This window comes from Neovison vison, chromosome X (assembly GCF_020171115.1).
Source record: "Neovison vison isolate M4711 chromosome X, ASM_NN_V1, whole genome shotgun sequence".
Classification (NCBI taxonomy): Eukaryota; Metazoa; Chordata; class Mammalia; order Carnivora; family Mustelidae; genus Neogale; species Neogale vison.
The window spans coordinates 15,745,156-15,763,117 of NC_058105.1; the positions used below are offsets into that span (position 1 = coordinate 15,745,156).

Consider the following 17,962-nt stretch of genomic DNA (forward strand, 5'->3'; position numbering starts at 1 on the left):
GGGAGAATGTGTGTGGGAAATGGAGGCACAACTGAGTGATGTATGAAGTCACTCGCCTAGTTGGGTAGCATGTAACCAAATTAATTAACTTGAAGATAATTTGGGATTGCAGTGCTTTCTCTATTCAACAGACTATCCTGGGAAGACGTGATGCGCCTTCATAAATAACATCTGGGTTGGAAATGCTTTAGAGATCATTATCCCCGCCTTTAACAAATCCACACCATGTATCCTCTGTGCATATGGAAAATGACTGTTTCTTTAGGAAAACTAAAGGCACTTTTGGGGTCACCTAGGAATTTAAGTGTTCTTTCACATGAAATTTGACTTCTGTTCTAAAAGCTCATGAAAACAGTGCTGCCCCTAGCTGTACCTTGCACCTTTGGAATGAACTCCAACCTAAAAAACAATGTGTGACTGGACCCAAGGTACTTATTTGAATGATACAATCTTTGGTAACTATGACTCTGAATGAATACCTTGGCTTCCCTTCATGTTAAAATCTACAGATGAGACCATTAAAATCCCACTCCCTGAATAGGAGTTAACCATTTATTTCTAGAAAATGTGAAACTAGCCTAGTTTCTTTTGCATTCTGCACATGGGTAAGATATTCAAAAGAAGAGAATGGGGGCATGTATCTTAGACTGTAGTGGACAAAACAAAATTCAATGCTTGCCCACTGCCCTGAAGACTAGGATAATGTATGGTGGCTTATAGAAATACCAGATTTCTTACCGGCTCTCTCTTTTTTCTGTAACCTCATCTTTTCAAAGGAAAGGAACCAGACCTCAGCTCCCTTAAGAAACCTAATGATTTTTCTGCTTTGAATAAATTAATATTAGCAGAGATAATTTAGTAAGATACCTGAAAAGGCTATTTTAAATTTGACCATTATCAAAGCTAAAACCAAGGGTTAAGACTTTTTTTTTTCTGGTCAACTACCTTTTCTATTTTGCCACTTCCTGGGGTGAAGGAAGCACTTTCCTGTCAAGTACAGGAAGATTATTTCCTGGTTCTTCCTGATTGTGTGGTTTATAAATACGCCTACATTTGTAAGGAATACATTACACTGTACTTGACACTGATTGAGTACCGTGTCAAATCTTGGCTTAGAGGTGAAAGAATTGGAGTGGGCCCAGAGAAAAATAATGAACACAATATTTGTCCTATTGGAACTTACATTCCAATGGTGGAAGAGAGAAAGTGAACAATAATAACACAACAAACATAATAAACAGGTAAATTATAGAATATTTCAGAGGGTGATACAGAGATAGAGCAGGCTAAGGGGGCCAGGAATGGTAAGATTGCAAATTTAAAAGGCGTGTCCTTTGAGTATATGAGAGTTAGTAAACTCTCTTTGAGTATATTAGAGTTAGCAAAATTGATGCAGCTCAAAAGTAGAATCCTGACAGGACTGAGGGCATTTACCTTGTGACATGCTGCTTACAACGCTGTGCCTATCAGTCAGGGGGCACAGGAGGAGTTGGTGCAGAGTTTGGAAAAATGGATGAATTCCGTCTTGGCCATATTAAGCTCGAAGTGCCGCAGGATAGAAGTAAGCGATTAGCGGATCTGGAAATCCAGGTCTGGAGCCAAAGAGAGACATTTGAGATCGCGATGTCTCTTTGGAATTACGGTGTTATCGACGGTAGCTGAAGGGGTGGGAATGAAGAGGTAAGCTCGCCAAAGGAGAGCAGAATGAAAGAAAGGGAGAGTCTCACTAACGACTGTGTGCATTTTAGGGGATAGCAGACAAAGACAAATCAAAGAGGGAGAGTACACTTTTTTTCTGATCGGAGACAGACGAGATGGGCTGGCGTTTTGCGTGTCCTTTATTCCTCCCCTTTCATTTCTCCCTAAACTGGCTCTCTTCAGGACAAACCCTCCCGCGTGACACCACACTCCTTCGGACACGAGTCTTTCTTCAAGACCTTTTGAAGGTAAGGAGAAACTAACTTTTACGGAGCATCCCACGCGTGCCACGTGTTTGGGGTTCCAAATACCGGGTTGTTCTCTTCTACACCCCACCCGCCTCTTCGCTTTCACAACCTTGCCGCCTTCAGCAGTGTTGGCTCCCAGAGGGCTGAAGCACTGGACAGGCCGGCAGAAAACAAAGGACCCAGCCGGAGGGAAAAGCAAAGCAAACAAACCCCCCCAGCAAGGAGTAGAGACCCAGTGCCACCAGCCTCGAACCTCCGCCTCCAGCTCTCCCCGAGCCGCGCCCCTCAGCCCCGCCCGGGCCTCTCCTCAGGCCCCGCCCCTTGCCCCGCGGCCCGCGCTCATTCGCTGGCGCCCTTCCGCTCCGCTTCCCCATTGATCCGCTTTCGCCTCCTTCGGTACGCTCTCCGCTTAGCTCCGCCCCCCACGGAGAGACAGCGCACGCAAGCTCGGCTCGTGGTCACTCGCGGACCTTATTCCGTGTCGCTTTCCCCTTCTTCCCGGCATTCCTGCTTCCGCTTTCTCACGGCTCTTTGGTTTTTCCACCTCTGAGGCACTTCGCGCCCAGGGGTTCGGTGACGTCATCTCTCTGCGCTGCGCGGACACCCGCCAGTGGAAGAAGGAACAGCTCCGCCGCCCTTCGCCTCTTTTGTTGGGCTGCTGCTCCTCCGGAATCATGGCGCCGTCACTGTGGAAGGGGCTGGTGGGCGTCGGCCTCTTTGCCCTAGCCCACGCGGCCTTTTCCGCTGCGCAGCGTAAGTGCCGGGGGGACAGCGACCGCTCCTGTGTGGGACTCCGGGGGCGGTGTGTGGGAGCACCCTGAGGGAGTGTCGGACCGGGTGTCCCAGGAATGGTCATTTGAGCCCTTAGAGTTGGGGGGTGACTTCGAGAAGCGGCGTGGGGCTTCCCGGTGGAAGGCTCGGAGTCTGAGTTTGAGGAGACGGGCACCTGAGAGTGCAGCAGGGGTGGAAGGGGAAGAGGGTGTCTGGGAGAGAGGGCTCTGAGCTGACTGCAGGGTGGGCAAAGAGGGAGTCTCTCCGCCTGCGGGGTGACCAGGAAGGCAGTCTTTTGGGGAATGCGGGATAGGTGATGTCAGATCCAGCGTGGGGCTGAGCAGGCAAAGTGTCAGAATGAAGACTTCGGGTGCTCATGGTCCCATGACAACTAGGTGGACAACATCTTGGGCGCTCCTGGCTGTCCAGGTAGAGTGAGAAGTTAAGTGACCGTTTGCCTCATGGGGGCCCTGTGTTACAGGAGAAAGAGCACTGGACTGGGAGTCTGGAGGACTGGTTCTGAAAAACTTGATTTACCGCTAAATCTGTGTGACCTTGGGCAAGTCATGTCCCTTCTCTGAGCCTTCATTGAGGTGGATATTAATTCCTGCTTTTTCTGTGTCACAGTCACTGGGAAGTTTAAAAGAATAAAGTAAAACTACTTTAACATACACTTACTATTGTATCATCAAGAAGAAACTTGGAGTCTAGCAGAGGAGGTATAGCTGCCTTGAGACAGCTGATTCGTTTTTTGTGGTCTTCCTTCTCTACTAGGCCAGGGGTCAGCAAACTTGCGTGTGGGCCAAATGCAGCCTCTCTCCTGTTTTTGCAGTGAGCTAAGAATGTTTTCACATTTTAATTTGTTGGGGGAAAAAGCAAATGAATATCATTTCATGATCCATGACAATTACATAAAATCCAAGTTTCAGTGTCCATCAATGAAGTTTCCCTGATAGACAGCTACACCATTCATTTAGGTATTGTCTGGCTCCTTTCTAAGTGAGAAGTTGAGTAGTTGACACAGACACAAGATGGCCTGCAGAGCCCCAAATACTTATTATCTGACTCTTTTTTTTTTTAAGACCTTACCTATCCACCTGATAGATAGAGATCACAAGGTAGGCAGAGAGGCAGGCAGAGAGAGAGAGAGAAGGAAGCAGGCTTCCTGCTGAGCAGAGAGCCCTACCGTGGGGCTCCATCCCAGGATCCTGGGATCATGACCCAAGCCGAAGGCGGAGGCTTTAACCCACTGAGCCACCCAGGCGTCCCTATTATCTGACTCTTTAAGGAAAAGTTTGCTAACCTCTGTCTTAGATTGTAGAGCCCACAAGGGCAGCCCATTTTATTCATTGCTGTGATTCCATGCCTAGCACAATGTTTTCGCACAGTAGGTACTCAATAAATTAGTCAAATGAAGGAAGTGAATTCAAAGTTGAACTTAATTCATTTGCTAGATTACTTTCCATCTTAGGAATAAAGTAGAAAATGAAATGTGAATTCCTTCAAAGCTCTAATTTTTTTCAAGATAAAACCTTTTGTTTATTATGTAGAATTAAAATGATCCAGTTATTTTAACTACTTTTTACATACATGTATTGACGTTTGTCTGATCGAAACTCAGCTTTATTTTTTAAATACATTTTTATTTTGAAATTTTGCAGAGAAGTTGCAAAGATAGTACAGTTACTATATATCCCCCACCCAGTGTCCTGCATTGTAACATCTATTACCATGGTATATTGTCACAACTAAGAAACTAATATTGGTATAATACTACTAACTAAAGTCAAACTTTTTTTTTGGGTTTTACCAGTTTTTCCAATAAAGTCTTCTGTTCCAGAAATCAAGCAGGGTATCACGTTACATTTGGTTGTCATGTTTCCCCGGTCTTCTGTATTTTGTGACACTTTCTCCAAATCTCCAGTCTTTAATGATAGCAATATTATAGCTAACGCTTATTAAATGCTTACTGTGTGCCAGGCACTGAACTAAGCGCTTTACATGTATTATCTAATTCAGTCCTACCCAAAGCCCTGTGACGTAGCTGTTGTTATCACTCTTGAAAGATGAAGTTGAGACACGCATAGCTGGGAAATTTGCACAAACTGACAGAGATGATGGTGGGGCCAGGATTCAAAGACAGGCAGTTTGACTCTAGAGCCTGTGTGCTACACTGCTTTATGAAATTCAGTTTTGTGTAAGTAGTTGAAATAGCGCTGTGCTTAGGTGCCAGAGGTACAGTGATGCCCTAAGGGAGTTCAAAGTCAAGTGGAATCAATAAATAATCACAATAAAGTGCTATAGATGCTCTGCTAAGAGTATGTCAGGATGCATGGAGCCAGGCTGGGATGGGAGGTGGGGGACAGAGGGTTAAGGAAATACCTTAGAGCCTTGCTGCTCAAGGGTGTTCAGCAGACCAGCCTCCAGGGAATTGCCTGGGAGCTTGTTAGAAATGCAGAAACTCAGGCCCCGCCCCAGAGTTTATTGAATCCCAATCTGCATTTTAATAAGATCCCCAGGAGATCTGTCTACACATTCATTTGAGAAACACTACCCTAGAGATCAGGATACTGTGTAGTACTGCGTCATTTTCTACAGTTGGCTTCAGCTGTAAAATTTTACAGTACTTGAGCAAGGAGATGACTGAAGTCCAACCCCTTCATTTTACAGATGAGGAAATGCCTGGTTAGAGGTACTGTTCGAATCAGATTAGGCTGCATGCAAAGAAGAAAGCTGGCTAGGAATTGAACAGACAGTAGGAAGTTAGCCAAACCTATTTTTAGTATTGGATTGATGTTTCTTTTACACCGGTCCTAATGTTAAACCTGTAAGATAAAACTTAGAAATGTCTCTAAACACATTGTCTTTTAAGAGTGGCTGCATGTTCACTCACAGCAATTTGGGTTTTTAAGTCAACAGCACATTGTTAAGTAGGGATTGTGCCAGGTTTTTCTAGAATTAGGATTTTGTGTTTTTGTGTTTCTGATGAGATGAGAATGCCTTGTGGCATTTGTCCCTGCAGTGGGACCACTTTATAATGCTCATGTTTGAAAAAGACTAATACTTACCTTTGAAGCTAATTGTGTCATGTCAGATGGTAGCTGCAGATAACACACCTTTGTGCTAAGGCATGCTCACCTTTGCTGGGATGAACTTTGTTATGGCAGAATGGCTACCATGTGTCTAATTTAATCTTCCCATTATCCCCCACTTTACTGTTGCAGACAGTTAGGCAGTAGAAAGATACTGTATTTCTTTGATTCCAAGATACACTCCCCCTCCCACTCCTACATTTCAACAGTCTGAAATTGAGATACATGTTACAATGCACCAGAATGTCTTAAGGTTTGATGATATAAAGTCAGTGAGTGACAGGAAGTAGAGGAGCTGGTTTTATGATCCCGGATGATCAGCTTCCAAATCCTGGTCCTTTTCTTTAATACCTTGCTGCTTTCTGAGGCTAAGGCAACAGCAGAATTATGATTTAATCAGAGAGGCAGAAATTGATGTTCTGGAACTTCTCCTGTTCCACCACTGCCCCAACATACTCTCTCCGGAAAAAGCATGTCTGTACCAATATTACTTTATTCATACTACGTGATGGCGGTGCTGTATCAAGAGTTGAGATTTTCTGTAGGATTATTCGTTTTTAAATAACTGTGATTTCTCTGACCATTTAGTGAAAGAAACTGTTAGTTTCAGAGGATTCTAGTTTTCCCATAGTACCGAAAGAAAAAAAAATACGTTTAGGTATTTCTTCCTCTTACTTGTTCACCTTTCACTCTACGGTGTTTTATAAGGTGACAAAGCAGGTCATGATGAAAGTAAAATAGTTCAAGATCAGGCTGACTGGCTAAGGCGATAGAGGTTTTTGAGGAATCCGGGATTAGCATTACTTTATGTAGCATATAAGTCAGCCGCTTCTTTGGTATATTGATTTGCTTGCATTTTAAGAAAGAAAAATGGGCTACAATTTCCTTAATGGTATGCTTCTGGTTTATAGATCGTTCTTATATGCGATTAACAGAAAAGGAAGATGAATCACTGCCAATAGATGTAAGTTGGTCATTTATATTCCGTTAAAATATATTTTAAAAATTAGCCACATAGCTTATAATAATTTTTTGCTGGTTATTGTTCTCTTAAAAAATTTCCAGACATGAAGTAACATCTGTTCACTACTTTACTATTTGTCACTCATTGTAAACCCCAAAGATTTGGAAACAAAAGATTTCTGTTTGGTTTCTAGAACTGTAGTTTAAGTAGTCATTCTAGAAGTTGTTCTGTTCATAGTCTGAGATGGACTTAAAAAGTTGATTATTTGACTTTATTTTACTTAGCAAAGTTCCTTTTTATGTAAAGTCTAAGAACAAGCAAAACTAAACATTGTTTATGGACATATATGTAGGTGGCAAAAGTAAAGAAAAACAAGGAATTTTTTTTAAGCTGAAATGACAGTGTGAACTTCACTCATCATTTTGTTTATCTCGAATGGATTTTAAATGACAAAATAGTAACTTCTTTATAACAGAATCAAGCAGTAAGTGTAAAAAGTAAGACTGACCCCATAAAATCAAAAATGACAAGTGACCTCACTGCTCAGCAGTTCTGCTGCTCCTCCTACCAGTTTGGAGCATGTCAGTGGTTCAGCTTACCCACTGTGCACAAACAGCGGTCTTGATTTACATTATGTATAGTTTCACCTAATCAAAAGAGTTTTTCTTTTAAAAAGTTATCTACATGTATATATGTATAGTTTTATAATTAGCCTTTTATTACTTAACATTATTTATCTTGACATAACTTCATGATAACTTACAGATTTGCCACATTCTTGTTCACAGTGTCTGTGATTGCATTATATGAAATAGGTCTTGGTACACTGGTGGTGGGAATGTGTAAGCTGGTATAACATGTGTCGTTAGTTTTAATTTAGAAAGTTAGAGTAATAGCTTGTGGCTAATTTTGACTATAGTTGTCTGTAATAAAAGTTATGATGGGCGGGACTATTAAGCCACTCTCCTATCACCTTTGCAGTGTGGTAGGTTACCCCCCCACACCGCACACATATCCATTTATATCTATTTTTTAAAAAGATTTTATTTATTTCAGAGAGAGAGAGCACAAGTAGGGGGAGCAGCAGGCAGAGCAGGCAGAGGGAGAAGCAGACTCCCTGCTGAGCAGGGAGCCCCATGTGGGACTTAATCCCAGGATCCTGGGATCACGACCTGAGGCAAAGGTAGATGCTTAACCGGCTGAGCCACCCAGGTGTCCCTCATTTATATCTGTTTAATATAGCTTGCTTCTGTTTACAAATTGGGAAATTTGAAAAATACAGAAAAATCACAATAAAAATCAAATGTGCCTGTCTATAATCCCAAGTTGGTTAATATCAAATATTGCAAGTTTTTGCTTGCACAACCTCTTTGGAAGACATTTTGGTATTACCTAATGAAGTTGAACATGGGTATACCCTCCCCCAGTGATTCTACTCCCATGTGCCAGGAGACCTACTGCATGATATCTCTATTGTCATTGTAAAAGTAACACACAGAAAACAGCCCGCACAGCCATCAGCAGTGGAATAAATAAATTGTGGTATTTTCATATAATGAAATATAAAATGCAGTAAAAGTGAATGACTGCAAGGATATACTACAACAGGGATGAATCTCCCTAAATATTCAAAAATGGGGAAAAGTAAGCAATACACATTTTAGAGGTACATACATAGCTGGTAAAATTATAAAGAAAAGCCTTAAAGAATTGATTAATATGCAGTTCAGTACAGTAGTTAACTTTGAGGGGGTTGGTGAAGGATATAATTGGAGAGGGACACGTGGGACTTGAAAGGTACTGGTAGTTTTATTTCTTAAGCTGGGTGGTGGGTCCAGGGGTATTCTTTTTCATACTCAATGATATTTAACAATAATACATTAACAAATTCTTAGTTGCTCTTGGAAGCAGGTAATAGTTGGTAAATGAGTTCTGAATAGCTTAGTACCTGTTTGCTATTGGAGCAAAACCTAGAAGTATTTTTCCACTGATACACAGAATTTATGGAAGATTTTATTGTGTCTGAGCTCAGATTATTTAAAGCGAGAACTAACTCCTTGATAGGATCTGGGAGAAATACCTGTCAGAGGCTAAAAAGAGATGGAGGGAAAATTGTAAATTTTTATGACAATATTTTTATGTTATTTGATAATCTCAATCTTTATACTCACAGATAGTTCTTCAGACACTTCTGGCCTTTGCAGTTACCTGTTATGGTATAGTTCATATTGCAGGAGAATTTAAAGACATGGATGCCACTTCAGAACTAAAAAATAAGTAAGTCTTTCCCTTTTCATAGGCATTTCGATTCATAAGGGTTTTATTTCATTTATGTAATTTCAAGTGTATGTTTTCTGGTACATAAAAGTTGATTTTGCTTTTACATTTTGATGGTGCAGTTTGTGTGAATAATGAGGTCAAAATATCGAGGCAGTGTTTGATACGACAGAAAAATGGAAGTTGAATGACAGATGATTGACATTAGACTCAGAGGTCATGTTATATTTGCTTAAAATTATTTATTGGTTAGATGGGTGGGAGGGAATAGGTAAATAGGAAGATATTCCCTCAGAAATGTTTTCCTGTCATCCCTTCTTTTTTCCTTCCCTCCTCTCCCACACCCTTCCATTTTTTTCCCTCTTTTTATCTGCATGTCCCAGCTTAGTCTTTGGAAGAATAGGGGTTTTTGGTCCATTTTCTCTATCACTTGAGCCTAGACTGTGACCTAAACTGCTCTCTGGCCCTTTCCTATTCTTGGATTACAATATATTTGTTATTCTGTTTTCTGTTTTCTCTTGTGCTGCTTCTAAGCTATTTTCTTGAACCTGGCTTGCTTTTCTTTTCCGTATTTCCTACTTTCATAAAGTTATTCTTTAGCTTTGTTCAATTCCATCTCTGGACTTTACCTACCTTCTTGAGCCTGGCACTTTTAACCCTTTGCAATGTGTCCTCAGAAGGGTTCACAATAAACATTTATTTGTTAGAGGAAACTCACCCCCTTGTTACTTTTACTTTTCAGTTTACATTTTAGATAGTTACATGTCAGGCTTCCTGTTATATGTGGGAGTATGCTTGGAATTTTAGGTGGGCTGGCTTTGAAATTGGAGTTTTTATCAAGCCAGAGTTCTCTTTTTTGCAGGAAAATCGTGTTTAAACAAACCAATACTAAAAGCCATACACTTAGGTGTTTGTGAACTTTTTTCGACTATACATAGCTCGCTGGGAAAGAAGAAAGGATACTCGACTATCACCACCCACTATAGTTCTTACAAAGAGTCTACCAAGAATCATAGGCAAAGGGCCAGGAAAGAAAGAAGTAAAACAGAATGGCATTAAGTAGGTGGTAGCAAAATATATAAATTTAGTAGGTGGTAGCAAAATATATGAGTTTGGACAACAGTAGGTACAGAAGGGCCAAAACGAGTTTTTTTTGTTGTTGTACTTGAAAGATTCTTGGAAACAGATCTGTGAAATGATCGTATTGCTTGAATAGTGAGGGCCAAATGAAAATAATCAAGGGTACAATCTATGTATTGTTTTTTTTAAAGACTATTTGGCATGGGCTACTTAGTGTTAAGATTTACAGAGGTGATTAAAGCTGAGCGATTATTTGTGTTATAGTCATAGGCACCTTGGAAGGAGTGGCTGAAAGATTTGAGAGCTTTATGTTGCTTTTCCAGGTTTCTTATTTTCCTTATACAGAAACAAACAAACACGAGACACAGTATGATCGCTATGTGTCGCCTGATCTCATGGATTTAAACTTAGTTAAGACTATAACCCATAGCAAATTCATAATTCGTCAGAAGCCTGCTTGTTTTCAAATAGGCTTTTGTACAGGTGTATCTAAAGTGGATGCTTTTTTTTTCTTTTAAGGACATTTGACACATTAAGGAATCACCCATCATTTTATGTATTTAATCATCGTGGTCGAGTACTGTTCCGGCCTTCGGATACAGCAAACTCTTCAAATCAAGATGCATTGTCCTCGAACACATCATTGAAGTTACGAAAACTTGAATCACTGCGTCGTTAAGATTTTTACAAATTATCATAACAGGACAGGACACAGAGCTGGAATATTGGAGTTTGGGGTATAAAACACTCCCCCCATCATCAGTATTTATATTATATTGATCTTTCAGACCTAATTAAAAAAAGTCTATGGCCCTTGTTCGTACACTGTCAATCAAATCATTAATGGAGTATAAATTATCTGTGAAATGAGTCTGATCTTTCATAGAGAGAATTCTTTTTTCCATTTAAAAAAAACCCATATCTTTTGTAAAAGACACTGTTTTGAGCACATTTCTTTGAAAAATGTTGATGATTTTGTAATTATTTATTTTCTTAGATTTCTTTTGCACTTGAGTTTTTAGGATCCTTTTGGAAATAATGTGACTACTGCATTTTGCAGCATGAATGAAAGTTAAAAAGTCTTTGGTTTTTAACAACAAATGGACTTCTCTAAAGAGACCAAAATGGTGGCTTATCAGTTTTTCTTATGACCCCTAAAAAATGGCTCTGCTTCAGCAGCTTCTTGCCAGTTTTCAATTTCTCATGACTTCTTGCCCCACCCCCACTCCCATATACCTTCTAACATCGGCTGTCTTGTTTCATCACTTCTCTGGGGTTCTGTGTGCAGTGAGTAATTCTTGTGTCAGAAATTCTTTGTCATAAATATATTTAACAAATTCAACTTGGTATAAAGCTACTTGTGTTCTCTTCATTTCTCTGTCAGAAATTTCCCCAATTGATTAAGTAGTTAAAGACTAGTTGAAGATAGACCACAAGACCCTTCATGATTTCATGAATTATCTTGCCTGTGTAGAATAGTAATCACTGAAGAAAACTGATTACTTGTCATCAGCCAGTTTAACTTATTCAAAGTCTCTGTTATTTTATTGCATACTAAACTTGCAAATTAGTAAAACTAAAGGAAACTTCTCATCAAAGGTAGGCTTCAAAGGCATTGGGAAAAATATGTTTTAAATATTTGGAACTAGTATCTTCAATGAAAAGCCATTAATGTCATTTAAGAAACTGTTTTATAGCTTTGGATTCATTAGCCGGCTTAGAGTTTTTCCATCTTTGTTGGATGCTGCCGAAGATGAGGATGAGGAGACAGAGTAGACCTTTTTTTTTTAGAAACAGTAATTTTGGCTTCGGAAATTTGGCTAGCCCTTTGATCTGCAGGGAGCTGAACGCTTCTTTGTAGAGAAGGCTGCTTTTGTTGAACTGTACAGGTATGAAAACATTGCTTTCTTTGAATTGTGTAGGTGCAAAGGGAATAACTATGCAGACTTGAAAAGCAATATGCTTTTGGCAAGAGTCCTAAGATGCCCTTCTGCTTGATGGCATTTTTCCCATTAGAAATGGACCTCTGCTCTTCTATTCTGCCGGGTAACACATAGCCTCAAGGCATGAGACTCTTTTGTCGTTGAGCTTTTACTGTTGATTAGTTTTGTTTTGCCAACCCAATCTGTGGAACACTGACTCTGCTCTCTAAGGAGAACAAAGTTAGAAATCTGCTGATTAGCCTAAGATAATTTAGAAATGAGTTAAAAACGGAATTCAGGGGTTAATGTGATGATAATTAAATCAAAATATTGTATGAGAAACAAGCTCCTCCCATCAGGCTTGCCTGCCATTTCCTCAGGTATGACTTGATTTGAAAGAGCCTCTTCTCTTTGGGGGCGGCCTTCCTTTTTTTATTATCCACATACCTTCAGTGCAGCCATTTAAAGGGTGCAGTTCAGTGGTTTTGTCAGATATTTGTGAAATGATGCAACCACTACCACAATGCATTTTAGGACATTTCTATCACCCCTAAAAGAAACCCTGTACCCTTTAGCGGGTGCCTCTCCTATCCCCCTGCCCCAGTGCCTCCCAGCCCTGGGCAACCACTGAACTACTTTTTGCCTCTATCGATTCACCTATTCTGGTCATTTATTATGAATGGATTCGTACAATATCTGGTCTTTAGTGACTGGCTTCCCAAGTATAGTTTTGTGTTCTGTGTGGAGTGAGAACTTCTCCCCTTGAGAACTGGGATCGCTGTGGAAGGAAGTGGTTTGTCAAATCAGTAGATGGGGAGTAGGGAGGGCCAGACACTTAACCGCGTTTCTTCATCAATCTTAGGCTGAATGGTTTTCCCTTGTAACCAAGCACTCATGATATACTGCTTTTTATAATATTTTGCCTAGTCTCTAGAATAGATATGGAAATCTTTGCCTGCCCAGTCAGGAAAGTCCCAGTAAAAATGATGCCTGAGGATTTGGCAGATAATTGACATAGTTTTCAGGTGCGTCTAACTTTGCTAGTAGCTTGTATACCTCGGGCCAGGTGAGCTTCCCAAATTTCTTCTTCAGTTTCCTCCAGTGAATTTGTTTTCTTTTTCCAATATGTACCATAGAACTAAAGGTGATTTGGGTGCATCATAACAGTGCTAAATGGATTAAATTCAGAATTTTATTTATAATGCTTTGAGACAGTCCATGACTACCTAGGGTAGTTTCCCACCCGCCCCCTGAAAAATGTAGTGATGTGAGCTAATTAAGCCTGCAGTTGACTGCCATTTTAGTGACATTCAGAAGTGTGCACTCTTGGACGGCTCTCTAAAATGTAGGAAGAGACTTCTTAATAACTAGGGAACCAGCCAAATGCTATGGACTAGTGGCCCAGCCACAGAAAATGCAGATCGGCGGATTAGAGACCATGATGCTCTGTAACTCCCTAATGATTGTTTCCTAAGCACTGTGGCTTATTTTTGAGTGGCATGACAGCATCTTCCTAGTTGTATGTGGCCTGTTTCCATGATGTATTGAGTAGTGTTGTTTGTTGTGAACATCGATGCCTGTAACACCAAGCTAAACACCTTCTTTTGGATATGTTTCCTCTCTTTAAATGGCCTTGCCCTGTCCAATAAATAAATGATTGTCTCACCCTGTTTTTGGTAGTGGTTTTTGTTTTTGTTTTTGTTTTTTAAATCTCATTCTCTTCTGCTTCTCTGTCCCCAGAAAAATGTAAGAGGTAATTTTATGACTGTATTTTTTTCCAGTGTGATGCTGTTCTACTAAATTCAATGGATACTTTACTTTTTATTGTACATGTAAAGTCGAATTACAATTTTATGGGTTTTTTTTAGAGTTGAAATAGAATGTGTAATCTCATTTATATTTATAAATTATCAAAGGACCTTTGGGGTATAAGAATTTCAGTCCTTGAGTAGCAGTGCCCAATCATTCCATCACAAATTTGTTATAACTTTACACTTAACGGGAAATCATTATGATTAAAAGCATCAGCGGGAAAATCCAGAGTCTGATGAAAACCCAAGGGGAAGTTCTGGTTTGTAAAACTTGGCACCTATTTGGAGTATTTTGAAAAATAGCACTAGCAATATTCAAATCTACCTAGAAATATCTCAAAATAACCTACAAATCAAATATTATTTAAAAAAGGAAAAATAAAGACGATATACGTATGTGGCAAAAACAAAAAAAATCAGATGGTGCAGAAAGGCATGCCATTAAAACTTGCCCCCTTCTCTCTCGTGCCTAATGCCTCTCTCCAAAGGTAACCAGCTTAGAGTTTCCTGTATATTCATTTGGGGTAAAAATTATTTCCTAGCAAACACATGTTTTAAAAACTTTTTGTTAATGGAATCACACTGTATACACTCTTCTGTACCTTGCTGTTTTTGCTACCTGTGTCTTATAAGATCTTTCTGTATCAGAATATACAGAAATACCTCATTATTTTTAATGACTGTGTGGTATTCCAATGTAGGAATGTGTTACAAATGTTCAAACACTGATGGGATCTCAGGTTTTCAATATTTTACTACTTCTAAACCATATTGCAGTGAGCATACTTACACATATAATGAGATTATACCCATGGAGTTAATTCTTAGCAATAGAATTGCTGATCAAAGGGTATTTTTCATTTTCAATTAAGTAGTTATTGCCAAATTGTTCTCCAGGAATCTTGGCCCAGTTATTCTCCCACATGTAATTTGTAAGAACAATTATTTCCAAGGCCCATGCTGATACTGGGTACTAAGCTTTTAAACATTTGATCATCTGAAACGGAATAAACAATATCTTGCGTCATGCTTATTGATAACTTACATTTCATTTTCTGTGAACTGTGTGGTCATGTTCTGTTTTCTATTAGATGATTTGCTTTTTATTGATTTGTATGAGCGCTTTGTAAGCTAAGAAAATTGGTCCATTGTCATATGTCTAAGAGTATTTTCCTCAGACTTATTTACTTATTTATGTAGTTAAACGTATCAGTCTTTATGGCTTTGGGGATTGCTGCCTTGCTTAAAAAGGCCTTCTTTACATTTAAGAATAAATTTAATGTATTTTTCCAGTACTTTTAAGTTTTTTTTTTTAACCCTTAAATCTTTGTTCGTTTGGACTTTATTTAGGTAGAAGGAGTGAGGTAAGGATTCAATATTTTTCTCCCCAAATGGCTATCTGGTTATCCCAACCCCACTTTCTTACTTTTCTCCCCACACTGATTTGAAAAGCCATCTTCATCCATACACTGAATTTCTGGGTATATTTAGATCTATTTCTGAGCTCTGCAATCTGTTATGTAAATTACCAGTCTTTTAATTATTTTAAGTTGCTGTACACTTTCATATTTTACATTGCTAGTCCATACTGCATTATTATTATTTTCAGGACCTTTTCTAGTTATTCATGTATGTTTATATTTCCAGAGGGATCTTAGTATCATTTTGTCTATTCCTAGAATCCTACTGATATTTTTCTAAAATTTTATTTTGAAAAATTTCCAACTTACAGAAATTGTGAAAGAATAATATGAGGAATGCCAATATACTTTTCAGTCACCATTGCTAACATTTTTCCACTTTTGCTTTTGTTATCTCCAAATGTGCTTTTGACCCCTCCTGAATAGTTCATGGTAAGTGTGGATTTCATAATCACACTTTGGGACACCATGACATCCCGAAATATGTTAATGCACTGTTCCTATAAGATGAGGACATTTCCCATTTAACCACGATACCATTTTCACACAGAAGAAAATGGTGAACCATCCAATATTATATTCAAATTTCCCCATGTGTCCCCAGAATGACTTTCATAGCTGCCCCAACCAAGGTTTGCAAATTACATTGGTTAGTGTGTCTCTCCAGTCTCTAATTTTAGATAGTCCCCCTACCTCTTCTTTTAAAATGGTATTTTCTAAATAAACTTTATTTTCCAGAACTGTTTTAGAGTTACAGAAAAATTGGGAAGATGGTGCAGAGTTCTCAAATAACCCATACTAAGTTTCCCCTACTGCTAACATCTTAGGTTACCATGAGACATTTGATGCAAGGAAGGACCCAATATTGATACATTATATATAAACTACAGTTATTATTCAAGTTTCTGAAGATTTTACTTAATGTCCTTTTTGTGTTCCAGGATTCCATCCAGGATATTGCATCACATTTAATTGTGATGTCTTCTTAGGTTTTCTTGGCTGTGACAGTTTCTTACATGGTCCTTGTTTCTGATCACAGCTCTTTTTTTTTTAAAGATTTTATTTGAGAGAGAGAGTGAGCACAAGTTGGAGGGAGGAGTAGCCAGAGAGAGAGAGAGAAGCAAACTCCTTGCTGAACAGGGTACGCAACACGGAGCTCAATCTCAGGACCCTGGAATCATGACCTGAATGAAGGCAGATGCTTAACCCCAACCGATGGAGCCACCCTGGTGCCCTGATCTCAACAGCTTTGAGGAATAATGGTCAGGTATTTGGTAAAATCTTCCTTTATTGGGATTTGTCTGTCTTTACCATTTTATACTAGGATTGTGTGTGCTCTTGTTATCAAGGGTACATATTTATTAACATTACTTATGTTGATGTTATTTTTGATCACCTAAGTTAGTGTTTGTCAAGTTTCTCCACTGTAAAGCTACTCTTTCTTCCCCATTTCCATACTGTACTCTTTGGAAGGAAGTCACTATGCGTAGCCTACACTTAGGGAGTGGGGAATGATGGTCCACTTCCTCAAGGATGGAGTATCTACATCAATTACTTGGCATTCTTCTGCACAGGAAATATGTTTCTCCTTTCCCACTTATTAATTTATTAAACAATATATTTATATGAGTTTGGGCCCCTGGATTTTTTTTTATACTTGAGGTTATCATGTAACCACTTTATTTTGAGGTTGAGATTGTTCCAGTTTTGGACATTGGGAGCTCTTTCACTGGGCTCCTGTGTTCTTTTGACATACTCTCATTATTGTGGACTTTTTTGTTTTCCACTTCCTTACTTTCTGGCACTACAAGACGTCCCAGGCTCATTGTGTATACTTCCTTCCCCAGTCCTGGAATCAGCCTTTTCTCCAGGGAACCTAGTTCCTCTTAGAGAAGGATGGTACTTGAAACCAGGATCTGGACCCTAGTTGTGCCCAGTGCTGCCAGTGTTTTGTTGCTTCAAGGCCCTTTGAACTGACAGAGTAAGAAAATACATGTGTATGCGCTAACCTGTGCATATACACACATATAAATATTTCTGGATGTAACCTCTGTATTTCTATTAAGTGAAACACAAATTCATACTGGTGTTCCATCCATCACCACATAAATCTTTCTAACCACCCCTCCTGCTGATCTGCAAACTCCCACTCCCACACTAAGAAACCTGGTTCCCACCATCTGCTACCTGTTTACTTGAATTGCTTACAAACCAGTATACACAGTTTCAGAAACATTACCCTGTTCTCCCATGGAAGACAACATTTCCAACTAGAGCAGTGATTATGTGTTGGGTTGCCATTTACTTACAGACCCCACTTATTTCCAAATTTACCCCCTCTCCTTCAGTGTGTTAGCTTCACAGATCTGTAATACAGTTAGATTGCTTTGTCACATTCTGCCTTCTACCCTGGGATTCCCCTGACCTAAATGATTTCTAAAAATTTATATACACTAGGGTTCACTTTTTGTGCCCTATATCGTATAGAGGAATCTCATAGCTCTAAAATCCCCTGTGCTTCACCTGTTCAACTGAGGCCCCAGTTTACCACTGGTCTTTTTACTGTTAGCATTTTGCCTTTTTCCAGAATGTCATATAACTGGAGTCATGCACTATGTAGCCTTTTAAGACTGGCTTCTTTTACTTAGAAGTATGCATTCAAGATTCCTCCATGTCTG

At 39.5% G+C, this 17,962-nt stretch overlaps 1 protein-coding gene across 1 annotated transcript; it reads left to right on the plus strand.

The window, feature by feature from the left end:
* Nucleotides 1-2,374: 2,374 nt before the first annotated feature.
* On the plus strand, nucleotides 2,375-13,722 carry MMGT1 (membrane magnesium transporter 1; the record flags this gene model as incomplete). Its single annotated transcript, XM_044234683.1, has 4 exons — nucleotides 2,375-2,699; nucleotides 6,721-6,773; nucleotides 8,947-9,050; nucleotides 10,650-13,722. Coding segments are annotated over 4 exons (642 nt in total), but the record flags the coding sequence as incomplete, so codon positions are not given.
* Nucleotides 13,723-17,962: the final 4,240 nt, after the last annotated feature.